The 12,828-nt window shown below is 51.1% G+C and overlaps 1 protein-coding gene across 1 annotated transcript in view; it reads right to left on the bottom strand.

Moving 5' to 3' along the window:
* Positions 1-8,375: 8,375 nt before the first annotated feature.
* CFAP57 (cilia and flagella associated protein 57) overlaps positions 8,376-12,828 on the bottom strand; it is a 66,188-nt gene continuing 61,735 nt past the window's right edge. Inside the window, exon 22 of the mRNA XM_077752030.1 lies at positions 8,376-8,745. Within this exon, the coding sequence (XP_077608156.1) occupies positions 8,546-8,745 (200 nt within the window). The 3' untranslated portion in view covers positions 8,376-8,545. The remainder of the gene's footprint in view (positions 8,746-12,828) is intronic.

Below are 12,828 nucleotides of genomic sequence, written 5' to 3'. Positions count from 1 at the left end.
ATTTCCAAATCCAATCCCAGTCCCAGTGCCAGATCTCAACCCCACATCTGGCTTGAAACCTCATTCCAGTTCCTCACCCCAACCCCAGCTCCAAATTCTGGAATTAGATCCTAGACTACAACCTTGACTCTTGTCTCTCAATTCAGCCCCCACCTCTCAGCCCCCAACTAATATCCTGCCTTAGCCCCAAATTCCAACACTAGCTGATCCCCAAACCCAGACCCAGTACCCTCATCCCTGGATTGGAGTCTCATTTAAAGCCCCAAATGCATGACTGCAAGTAGGCTTGCCTCTTGGATGTGGCTCCTGTTGGGGAAGGTGGGATGGGACTCTCCCAGAGGAGGGGGAGGAGGAGGAAGAAGAAGAGGAGGAGGAGGAGGAGGAGGAGGAGTAAACTCTTTTCAGGTGCACACCGGAGCTCCCCTGCTTACAACTCTTGCAGAATAAACACTTCAGCATATATGCCACCCTCCTTTGCAGGGCTCACAGGACCCTGCCATCTACACCAGGCCATTCACTTGCCACTGGCCCCTGCCAGCCAGCCAGATTGCACGTACTTCAGGTCTGCATGCTCTGTCCACCGCTTTGCTCTTCCAGTTGGTTTTTGAACTCAGAGTTCCTCTGCATGGGGTACTTCCCACCACGCAGCCTCAGTATGGCCAACTCGAATTCTTTAACCATGATGTCACCTCCTCTAGGAAGCCCTCTTAGACTTTCAGGCTGGTTTGTGTGTGTCTGGTGGAGCCACTGCCCCTGTCCTTCCCCCACAGCTACTCCTGCTGCATGTGCTGTAATTGCCCTTATTTACTGACTTGTCCCCCCCCCCCCCAAACACACCCTGCCGGTGATCTTAGTGTCTGTTTTGCTAACCATTGTGACCTTAGGAGCCAGTGTTTTGCCTGGCACATGGGAAGTAACCAATAAATATTTGTCGAATAAATGAATGGGTGAAGGGATAGGTGTAGGGAGCAGGTAAGACACTGGAAGGGCAAGTTTGGCGGGTTGCACAGGGACGTGCGTGCCATGGCGAGGCCTCTGGACTCACTTGCGGTGCCCCTGGAGGATTACGAAGCGTAACAGAGATGTGGCCAGGGCTCTGCTTCTAATAGGGAATCCAGCACCACCCAGCGCACCCACTTCGGGTGGGTGAAGGGGGCCCGCTTGGAGGTGGTTGTAACTGTCCCCATCTCCTGGAGAGAGCCCCCTGTAACACCCTGTTCTCTCTCCTTCTGATATGGATGAAATAGACGAGAAAAAACAAAATCAAACTTTCCTTCCCATTCTCAGCTCACAAAATAATTCTTTTCTTTTCTTTTTTTTAAATTTTTACTTGAGAAAGAGACAGATTTTAAGTAGGGGAGGGACACAGCGAGAGGGAGACACAGAATCCGAAGCAGGCTCCAGGCTCTGAGCTGTCAGTACAGAGCCTGATGTCGGGCTCAAACTCATGAACTGTGAGATCATGACTTGAGCTGAAGTAGGATGCTTAACTGACTGAGCCATCCAAACGCCCCAACAAAATAATTATCCTTGATCCCTCTTAGCTTTGTTCTGTGGAGATGATGGGGGTGCCAGTCATAACCTTAGAGCAGCACTATCAAATAGAAATAGAACATGAGCACTGTGTGTAATTTAAAATCTTCTAGTAGCACATTAAAAAGGTAAAAAAAAAAAAAAACAGGTGAAAATAATATCTTACAACTTTCAACCCCCAAATATTTGCATTTTAATATACCAATGATTAAGGAGCTATTTCAGTCAGCTATTCTGTGCATCTCAGTTCAGACTAGCTATGTTTCAAATGCTCAATCACCGTGTTTGGCTCGTGGCTCCCTTCCTGGACAGTGCGGATCTAGATGGTTCTTCCCCTCAAGGAAAAGTTAGGGCAGGCTGACTGCTGTGGGGCAGGCTGGATCTCAGGGACAGCCCTGTGACTGCAGTCACTATGTGAGGCATTATAAAGGTGTCCTCTGCCCTGGGAGGAGCTGGGAAGTGGGGTGGGGGAGGGGGCCGGGTAGGGCTCGCCTCAGTGTACTCCTATCGCCATATCTAGCAATTATTTATCCTTCTGGTCCCAAGGAGGGGTTAGCCCAGCCAGACCCACGGTCCTGGATGGAGCTGGGGCAGGGAAACTCACGAGATTGTCTCTCCCTTTCCCCTGGGGAGTTTGAAAACAAAAAAAACAAAAAACAAAAAAAAACTTGTTGGGTAGGGGCAACATAGCCTAAAACTTCCTCAGTTTAAACACGGATTGTGTGAGTCTTTGTTTCCATTCTGGGTCTTATCAAGTAGCTTGGAGTGCAAGTGGACAGGCAGGCTCCTTGCAGGGCTTTTGAACCGTGTCCCCAAAGCGGAGGCTGTGGAGGCAGCTCAGATGGGCCACAGTGAAAGCCAGGAGTAGGGGATGGCCGTGGGCACAGATTGCAAATGTGGGTTCTAGCTGGTGCCATCAGCTGGCCTTTAGACAGCGGGAGTTCTGAGAGGCCCGAGGCCCTGTAACCCGGTCTCCCTGCTTCTGCCACATTCTCACCGAAGGCTACTGCCAACCTGGTAGCTGGAGTGGCCCTGCTCGACGGCAGAGCAGGTAATGTCATTACTGTGCCTGCAGGCCCCCAGGGGCCCGTCTTCTGCAGAGAAACAGAGTCCTCCCCCATCGCTAAGGCCCTGAGTTCACCCCTGCTGTCCCTCCCTGGCTGGCTCGTGCTCAGAGACTTTGCACAGGTTATTCCCTCTGCATGGAACGCTTTTCTCCCACAAGACTCCTTCCTGTACCTTCCTTCAGGAAGGGGCTCAAACACCACCTTCTCAGGGAGAAGGCCTTCCTGGCTACCCTGTCTAAAATCACAGGCTTCCCCATACTTCCTATCCTCCTTCCCTTAATTTCCTTTGTTCTCTTATGTTTCTCTGTAGGAATTCTCACTGCTCCATATGCCATATATTTTTCTTACCTGTCTGGAATATTGGCTCTCTACTCCCTGAAAATGTAAGCTTCATGAGGGAAAGGATTTGAGTCTGACTCCTGGTGACTCCCCTGCTCCTAGAATAGGCTTGGCATATAACAGGTGCTCAGTGAATGCATGTGGAGTGAAGGGTGGAACAGAACACTGGTTTTGGAGCTAGACTGACCTTGAAGTGTCAAGCCCAGCTCCAGCTCTGTAACCTTAGAAAAATTGCTGAAAACTCTATGTGTTTCATTCTCTTCAGTTGCAAAATGGGGAAAAGTACTTAGTTGTGTGTGTAATTAAAAAATATAATTAATTCTTTTTTTATGTTTATTTATTTATTTATTTTTTTGAGAGAGAGAGTGAGCACAAGCAGGGGAGGGGCAAAGAGAGAGGGAGACCCAGAATCCGAAGCAGGCTCCAGGCTCTGAACTGTCAGCACAGAGCCCCATGCGGGACCTGAACCCACGAACCTCGAGATCATGACCTGAGGGGAAGTCGGATGCTTAACCAACTGAGCCATCCAGGTGCCCCCCTTTTGGCATTTTAAAACTGGACTAGAGATTCCATTTCAGCTTTGGGGCATGTACTAATGAGATGCTGAAGTACCTTCCACGGGCTGAACTGGGGACGGAAAGTGGTCTGCAGAGAAGGGGGGAAGGACTAGAGAAAGAGGGGTGGTCCAGCCAGGCCCTGGTGCAGGTTTCTTTCGAAGCCCGATTGTATTTCTGCCCTGAGATTCCCTAAGACCGCACCCCCCTTCCTGCCCCCAGACTAGTGATAAACTTTCCCTTGTTGCTTAAACTGGTTGGAGTCGGGTTTTGTTACTTGTAGCTAAAGAAGGGCATCTGTAGTCCTGTTCAGAACTGGACTCTGCCTGTCCCACTTTCAATATATCACCTACATAAGTACACACAGTGGGTGCTGGGTGAGTCCTAGTCTACACCCAGCACCCCCACCAAATCCCACATGAACAACAGGTACATATTCCTATACATGACTGGTCACATGGGGGATCCAGAATGTTAGCTCTTCCTGCTGCCCAGCACACAGCAGGGTCACCTCCTTGTATATCTGCTCCCAGCCCAGCTCAGCTCAGGGGAGTCTGTATCTCAGGTGCGCTCAAAGCATAAGTGGGTCTCCAACCTCCAATGGTCTAGAGAAGCTCACCCCAAAAAAGCTCAGAGGGGAGGAACCCCACCCCTGGTCCAGACGTCCTTCTCCCTGACCTCTCTGAATCTGGAGCGGGGATTGCAAGGGAGTCCTACCTGGACCCACACATATTCCCAGGTGCACCGGGGCCCCTTAGGCACCTCCTGGCAGCAGCTGTTGGCTAAGGGCTGGCCATGCCTGGTGTAAAAAGCAGCGGGGAAAGGTAGATGCTGCTGCTAGAATCTCCTGGGAGGCAGGGTCCTCGGTGCCAGGAGGACAGGACGGCAAGGGGAGGCTCGGTTGGGGAGCTCACCCTGTCTGGCCACAGCTGATGCTAAGGGTCTAGAAGAAGGGCAGGAGAGCCAATGGATGTCTGGGGCTCAGAGAGAGGATAGTCGCCCAAAAGCATCCGCTGTCCCAGCATAGACAAATGAGTCCCCAGCTTAACAATGCCTGCAAGCAGAAGAACAAGAGTGGAGTCCATTGGCCAATGCCCGGCCACTTGGGTGACCAGCTGGGTCCTGTAGAAGGAGGTGACTGCCAGGCCCAGTCTGTCAATGAGACTGTAGGGAGCCTGTGGGGAGGGGGGAGGTTCACTAGTGGGGTGAGAACCTCCCCTGGGAGTCAGGATGGGCAAAGCGGAGGGAGGTCTCCAATGCAGCGGCCACCCAGTCAGGGCCACCCGTCAGCTTGACGTGGGAACGCACAGGACAGACCATGGGACGTAAACTAGTGTAGCTAAGCCCTGACAGTGACTTTTCCTTTTGTAACAAGAGAGCCTGACTTCTTCTTTGATCCCCGAGGCACCCACTTCACAGGGGACTATCAAAAAAACACATTGTCAGCCACTGAGGCTTCTTTGTTTCCAAGATCTTGGTTGGTTTTAATAACTGACCATTTGAGCCGCTTTCCCAGCCCCGTCCCTACCCTTTAAATTCCCACTCTTATGCTTTAAATAGTGAGCCCACAAAACTCCAGGCCTTTACACTCCACCCCAATAAAGCAGAACCCCAGGCCTGTGAGATGGCTCTCTCCCTCCCTCCCTCTTCTCCCTCCGTCCGCATGACCTCGCTGTGTGGCCCAGGTGAGCTGTGTCATTTCCAGGTCCTGTAAGTAATAAAGCTTGATTTCCCTCAAAGCTTCCTGAGGGTGGCTGCTGAAGGGCGTCCTGAAATCATAATAAGAACCACAAGGGTGGGTCTGGCTACAACACCGGTCATTGATCGAGACCGGCACAAAACAGCAAGACTGTACCTCTGGCTCAATTTGCCAGCAAGAGGCCGTCCGCCTGCCCCCTGGGCAACTGAGGAAACACCCCGTGGGCCTGCCGGCCCAAGTGCCAGGCTCTGCTGGGATGGGGCTCTCCCTTCCCTTCTGCTCTACCTCCTTCTCGGCTGCTGGGGCTAGTTTGGGAGTCATCAGCTCCCTCTTCTTCTGGGTTAGACTTGCGGGGTGTTGCACACCTGTGACCTCCACCAGCCAGCCCAGGTTCTGTCTGGCGCTTCTCCGGAGCAGCCTTAAAGCGGATGGGATGTGGGAGGTCACTGACAGCAGGCTGTGAGCCTGGCCCTGCTGGGATGACCCTGTGCCAGCGATTTCACCCTTCTTGGTTTTGATTTCCTCATCTGTATGTAACCTAACTCATCTTTTTTTTTTTTTTCCCTCATGTTTATTTATTTTTGAGAGAGAGAGAGACAGAGTGCAAGTGGGGGCGGGGCAGAGAGGGAGGGAGACACAGAATCCAAAGCAAGTTCCAGGCTCTGAGCTGTCAGCACAGTGTCCGAGGCAGGGCTCAAACCCACAAACCACAAGATCATGACCTGAGCCAAAGCTGAAGTTGGACGCTTAACCGACGGAGTCACCCAGGTGCTCCCCCAAGGCCCATGTTGAAGATGAAATGTGACGTCTTGATTCTAAGGCATTTTTAGGTTGAAAACTGTCATTTGAATGTCACTGCATCCAGCCACAGTGAATTTCCTTCTGGCAACCAGCTTTCTCTGCAGGTGCCTTCTTCCCGAATCCTCCTCCATCTCCCTGTGCTGGGCAAACTCCCTCAGTCAGAACAATTCACTTCTCAAGGGCGCCTGGGTGGCTCAGTCGATTGTGTCCAACTTCAGCTCAGGTCATCATCTCATGGTTTGTGAATTCAAGCTCCGCGTTGGGCTCTCTGCTGTCAGCACACAGCCCTCTTCGGATCCTCTGTCTCCCTCTCTCTCTGCCCCTCCCTGACTGGTTCTCTTTCTCTCAAAATAAATAAACTTTAAAAGAAATGAAGAAGAATTCGTATTTCTGCATCTCTGCTGCCACCATCTGGGTCCCAGAAACTGTCCTCTTACTCGTAGTTAGCCACAGTGTCCTCCCGGCAGCCCCCTGCCTCTACTGTCGGGACCGTTTATCCCTGCACCACCTAAACCCCCAAGTGAGCTTTGAAACACAGCCATGGAGGGGCGCCTGGGTGGCTTAGTCGGTTAAGCGTCTGACTTTCGCTTAGGTCATGATCTCGCCGTTCGTGGGTTCAAGCCCCGCGTTCTGTGCTGACTGCCAGCCCAGAGCCTGGAGTCTGTTTCAGAGACTGTGACTCCCTCTCTCTCTGACCCTCCCCTGCTCACACTGTCTCTCTCTCTCTCCTAGAAATAAAGAAAATATTTAAAAAAATAAAAAAAAAAAACCCCACAGCCATGGAACCAAGAGCCTAGAAGGAGAGGCAGCATCACACCATCAGATGGGTATGTTACAGTGAGGGTTCTGAAGGAAAACAATATGGCACGTGTAATCTACATGAAGGACGGATCAGGGACTGTTTTTCTGAGCAAGTGACATTTCAGCTACCATCTGAAGGATGAAGGTCACTGAGTGAGGTGTGGGGGCAAGAGCATTTCAGGCAGAGGAATCCCGGTGGCAAGGAAGAACTTGACCTTTTATAGGAACTGGAAGGAGGCCAGTGTGGAGAGAGCCTGGGAGTGGAGGGCAGTGGCTCTGAGTGGACTCTGGACAGTGTCATATCTGTAATGCACCTTCAAGACCCTGCAGCACCTAGCCCCGCTGACCTCCCCGATCTCATTTCAAGTCAGTTTCTTCTGCAAAGGCAAAGCCAGTATGCTAGTTCGGAATGAAGTCTGTGCCCTAGAGAGGCCCACCTGCCAGGCATGATAATGTAATGGGCTGTTGTCTCTGTGGTTGAATCAATCAGAGGGTGCCTGAATTTCTTCCCACTCCCTGAGCCTGGTCTTCTAGAGGGCAGAGGACATGCTGGGTACACAGTGGTCTGGAGGGGATGAGCTGGCCACTGTGACTGGGTGTGAGTTGGGGGTGGAGGTCGAGGAGTTGCTAAGGAGAGAGAGTCCCACATTGACTGCTTTGCGGCCTCTGCTGTGAGCCTTCCTTCTTGTCTCCCCAGCCTCCAGGAGAGTTTTGCCAGGCGTGATAGCTGCGTCTCAGCTCTCGCTGTGAAACCTAACCCAAGAGCAGCGTCCAGAGCTGGGGGAAGGCAGATTGGGGAAGACGGGGAAATGTCTTGGAGACACCAGGTGTTAAGGAGGCCAGCAGGGCCCAGCAGAGACCGGGGGCTTAAACATTTGCTACTTGGATATTCGAAGGGCGTCTGGCCTCTGCAGGTGGGAAAAGACAAGGATATCTGGGTTATGTTCCTTTGCTCGAGTGCGTAAAATGCGACTTTTCCTGGTATGCGTGGCTCGGGCGCCCAGTACAGGGCCTAGTGGAGGAGGTACCCCCCACCCCCATCAAAAGGAGTAGGGCAGGGCCCTGCAGAACAAGAATGACCAGTCCAGAGGGCACGGGGGCAAGAGAACTCTGTAAACAGAGCTCTGCCTACAGTCCTCACCGCAGGATCAGCGGAGGATGGAGGGCCTGGGGGACCTCTAGTCACTTTGCCGCGTTCATTATTTTGCTGTCATCTTTGCACAGATGTGCAAATCCTCAGAAAACCTCACTATGCTTCATAAAGGAGAAGAAAATGTAGGTGGCTTTGTCTGGTCCTGACCAGGCTGGCAGGGGAGGTAGCCAGGTCAGAATGGCTGGCAGCCCCATCCTGGGGGCCCGAGAGGACAGAGGGGCAGCAGGAGGCTAGGCCCAAGTCCCGTGTGATCTCTCCAGTGACAGGCAGCCCTGTGCCTGGACCGGAACAAGCAGCGATGGCTTTGGATGAGCTGAGCGCAACACCCCCCCTGCCCCCCTGCTGCCCAAATTTCTCAGGGTCCTCTTTCTCCCTACCCCCTCCCTGACTCCCTGGCTAAGCAGAAAGTTGGACATGGTTGTGGGCAAATATCTTTATTCTGCCACGTCCCAATCTGCCCAGGGCAGGCGAAAGAGGCTGCTGTGGCCAGTGCAGCAGGGACTGTCGGGAAGCCCAGAGCCAGCCCGGCGACAGAGGCAAAGGGCTTCTTCTGATGCAACTGCAGATGGCTTACCAGAGGAGGTCACTTGGTCTGCACCTATAAGTCTACTTCTGACTTGAGGAGGGAAGGAAGCCGGATTCCACTGAGAGGGTGGAAGCCTGGGATCTGCTCTTGCTCTTGGATCTGGTCTCGGAGGCGCTGGATTTCTAGGCGTTGCATTTCAATGATTCTTGCAGTTTCTTCTTGCTCATTCAGTCGCATGGTGGGAGTGATGCTGGGCATGGCCTCACTGGGCACTGAAAGGGACAGAGCAGGACTAATGTGGGCCCATCACTGGACTGCCATGGAGCTTTTTTGAAACCAGCATGTCCCCCTTTCTCCTCCTGTCCCCTCAGTTACGAGCATTATTAAGGGACAGACACTCACTCCCAGATACTAGGGGTGAGAAGGACCATTTCACCATCTAGCAGACATGGAGGACTGAAGAGACACACAATGCTGGGCAACACCTAAGCCCAGCCTGGCTCCTGAGCCCCTCCAGTGGTCTCCGCTCATTCCCCTGCTCCCCACTCCCCAAGCAGGGTGGCGCTCTCCTGCAGACATTGGTTGGCCTACAAGCCCCCCATCTTCCTCCTCACATAAAACCCCCATGCCAGGAGACTGACCCCTCTCTACCCTTCCTGAGCTGGCCACTCACTTCTGCTCCTTGATGACTCCCCTCACCTCCATCTTCCCATCTCAGGTGCTGCCAGCATCTTGTGTGATGCTGGCATCCGCAAGGGTCCATGGCTCATCCCATTCCTTGGCCCCACAGGCTGAACTCTCAGTATTTATGTCCTCTGGCCTCCACGCCCTGTCAACACCCACTCCGTGGCTTCCCCTCCCTCACCACGTCCAGGACCCTGCACTTTGACGTCTCTAGTAGCCCATCAACCATTACCACCCCTCTGACAGCCTTCTCCTTGAGATATCTGTTCTTTGACTAAATGTAGATGTCTTCTTCCTGGACAGCTCCATTTTTTTACCTACAAATTGGGTTCCTTTTAGATCCACTCCCTTTTCTACCCAGTTGGACCCACAGTGAGTTCCTTGACAGTACCCTCAATATTCTAGATGCCTTGTCCTTCTGCCCCGTGTGCAGACCTGAGATTACCCAACCATCCAGTGTCTCCATTTTCACCTGGCCTGTTGTGTGCTACTGAAAAAAAGTAACACATGAGATTCCCATTCTCGGTTTCCAACCCCAGACGGACTTCCTGTCCATAGTCAGCAAACTCTCACTACCCTCTCCACCCCCCTCCCCACTTGCCACCCCAGGCTTTTGAACTTTGGCCTCTACTCTAATTCCTTGCCCTCACTCTTTAAAGAAAATTACGGTCAAACATAACTTAAAATTTACCACCTTACCGTTTTAATTAATTAATTATTAATTAAAATTTTAGTTAACATACAGTGCAATACTGGTTTCAGGAGTAGAATTCAGTGATTCATCACATACAACATGCAGTGCTCATTCTAACAAGTGTCCTTTTCAATACCCATGCGCTCCTAGCCCATTCCCCACCCACCTCCCTCCATCCATGCTTAGTTCTCTATCCTCAAGAGTTGCATCTTACCATTCTTAAGTACAGAGTTTAACAGCGTTAAGTACATTTACATTGTTGTGCAATGTTGTGCAGAACTCTTGCAAGAACAGTTATGCCAGCATTCTGCTTTCTGTCTCTAAGAATCAGAATGCTCTAAGAACCTCAGATAAGTAGAATCACATGGCATTTGTGTTTTTTGTGTCTGGTTTATTTCATTTAGCATGGTATCTGCCAGGTTCATCTATGTTGCAGCATGTGTCCGATCCTTCCACCTGAAGGCTGAAAAATATTTTTTTTGCATGTATACACCACATTTTGTTTATCCATTTACCCTGTGATGGATGCTGGGTTGCTCCTGCCTTTTGGCTACTGTGAGTAATGTTGCTATGGACATGGGTGTACAAGTATCTCCTTGAGACCCTGCTCTCAGTTCTTTTGGGTATATACCCAGAGGTGGAATTTCTGGATCATATGGTAAGTCTACTTTCAATTTCTTGAGGAAGTGCCGTACAGTGTGGCTGCACCATTTTATATTCCCACCAACAGGGCACTAAGGTTCCAGTTTCTTCAGATATTCACCAACACCTTTCTCTTTGTTTTGAGAGCAGGCATCCTAATGTGTGTGAGGTGGTATCTCATTGTGGTTTTGATTTCATTTCTCTGATGAGTAGTGATGTTGAGCATCTTTTCATGTGCTTGTTGGCCATTTGTATATCTTCTTTGGAGAAGTGTCTAGTCAAGTCCTTTGCCTATTTTTTAATCTGGTTGTGTTGTTGTTACTGTTGAGTTGTGGGAATTTGTTGCAAATTCTGGACATTAACTCCTTATCACATATATGATTTGCAAATATTTTCTCCCATCCTACAGTTTGATGTACATGAGTTTTCAATTTTTATGTAGTCTATTTTTGTCTTCTGTTCCTGTGCATTGGTGTCACATCCCAGAAGTTATTATTGCCAAATCCACCCTCTCCTCCACTTTTTTTTTAAAGTTTGTTTATTTATTTTGAGAGAGACAGAGAGAGCATGAGTGGGGGAGGAGTGGGGGTGGCGGGGGGAGAATACCAAGCAGGCTCTGTGCTGTCAGTGCAGAGCCCAACGGGGGTTCAAATTCACGAAATCGTGAGATTATAACCTGAGCTGAAACTGAGAGTCAGATGCTTAACCAACTGAGCTGCCCCAGTGCCCCCATCCTCTCCACTCTTAACAGATGACACTGCCACCTACTTCACTGACAGTCTGTGTCTTCAACTCCCTGATCACAGTCAAGTTTCTCTCAGCAGAAGACAGGCCTCTTTCCTATCTACTGCCAACCTCTTCCCCGTACATCAGAAGTTAACATTAGAGGGGTGCCTGGTGGCTCAGCTGGTAAGCGTCTGACTTTGGCTCAGGTGGTGACCTCGCGGTTTGTGAGTTCGAGCCCTGCATCGGGCTCTGTGCTGACAGCCAGCTCAGAGCCTGGAGCCTGCTTCAGTTTCGGTGAATCCCTCTCTCTCTGCCCTTCCCTGCTCATGCTCGCTGTCTCTATTTCTCAAAAATAAACATTAAAAAAAAAAAAGAAGTTAACACTAGAAAAGAATATATGTTGGGAGCCAAGGAAGAGAGCATTTCAAGGAGAAAGTTGTCAGCAATGGCCAGGGGCCAGCCTTGCCTTACTTCTAATTGGTCTGATGATGGGGCCGGCACTCAGAGTGCTTCACGCATCCTGCTCTTCCTCAGAGAAGCCTAGGCTCTTCTCTTCTTGCCTTTGCTTCTTGACTCTTCTTCTTTTGGCAATTTCTAGGCTCTTGATCTTTTAGTATTTCTTCTTTTTCTAACTCTTGTTCCTGCATCCTCCTGCTGCTACTGGCTGCCCCTGATTACCATCCTGTCAGTCAAGCTGTGGCCTGGCCCCGAGAGGCCAGCAGCCCTGGGAAGGTATAGTGCACCCAAGCCTACAAGGCCATCTGTCTGTGTCACTTGCCTCTGCCTAATTCCTGTTTGCCTATCCACCTGCTCCCTCTTTTCTGGTCACCAGCATGGTCTTTGGACTAAGTTTTATGCCCTCCCCATTGGCCTCTACACTCAGTTACTCACTCAGTTACAATCTTATTGCCCACGAGACCTAACCTTGTTCGTGAGGCCACGGTCCTGGAGATATACACTAGACGGAGCTTGGAAATATGCCAGCATTTGGAATTTTCCGTACTCTGCCCCATCACTGGCCACACAGTCCTTCCTGTGCCTCATTGGCTCTCCAGGTATTCTAAGGATCTTGGTGCAGATGGTAGCTTTGAGGTCCTCTAGGCTGTGCAATCACTGGGTGAGGTCCATGGACCTCAGAGGTTGGGCATTGGGATGTACTACACATGCGCAGGCCAGCTCGGGGTTGACACGGCTGCTGGCTGGCGGCTGGCTGCCAGAAGCAGTTGTCTCCAGAAGCATGCCTGATCTGGGTGACACGGTCCCATGAATGTTCCTGGGGGTGCAGCTCTGCCTCTTGAGACCAGTTCACATGGAAGATGGTCCAGTGGGCCCAATGTGGGGCTTCGGCCCTTGTTTCCACCTCTGTCTCCTTCCTTGTTCTGTAAGCATCTTGAGGGCATGGGCTGTGCTTTTCCTGTTTCTTCACTGCCCCAATTTTTCTCCCATCCCTTTGATAATGACCTGCCTCCTCATCAGAGTTTGGTTCAGTCTTACAGGGTCCTTGGATGGTCCTTCTTCCGTGTGCTATGGTGTGTAAGCCCTCCTGTCCTCCTCCATGGCTGTACCTCATTAGTTCTCTCTTCATGGCCTCTGCCCACCTCGTTCCTCA

This window comes from Crocuta crocuta, unplaced genomic scaffold (assembly GCF_008692635.1).
Source record: "Crocuta crocuta isolate KB4526 unplaced genomic scaffold, BGI_CrCroc_1.0 scaffold367, whole genome shotgun sequence".
Taxonomy (NCBI): Eukaryota; Metazoa; Chordata; class Mammalia; order Carnivora; family Hyaenidae; genus Crocuta; species Crocuta crocuta.
Note: the sequence above shows the minus strand (reverse complement) of the source record. Positions and strands in the feature narration are given on the sequence as shown.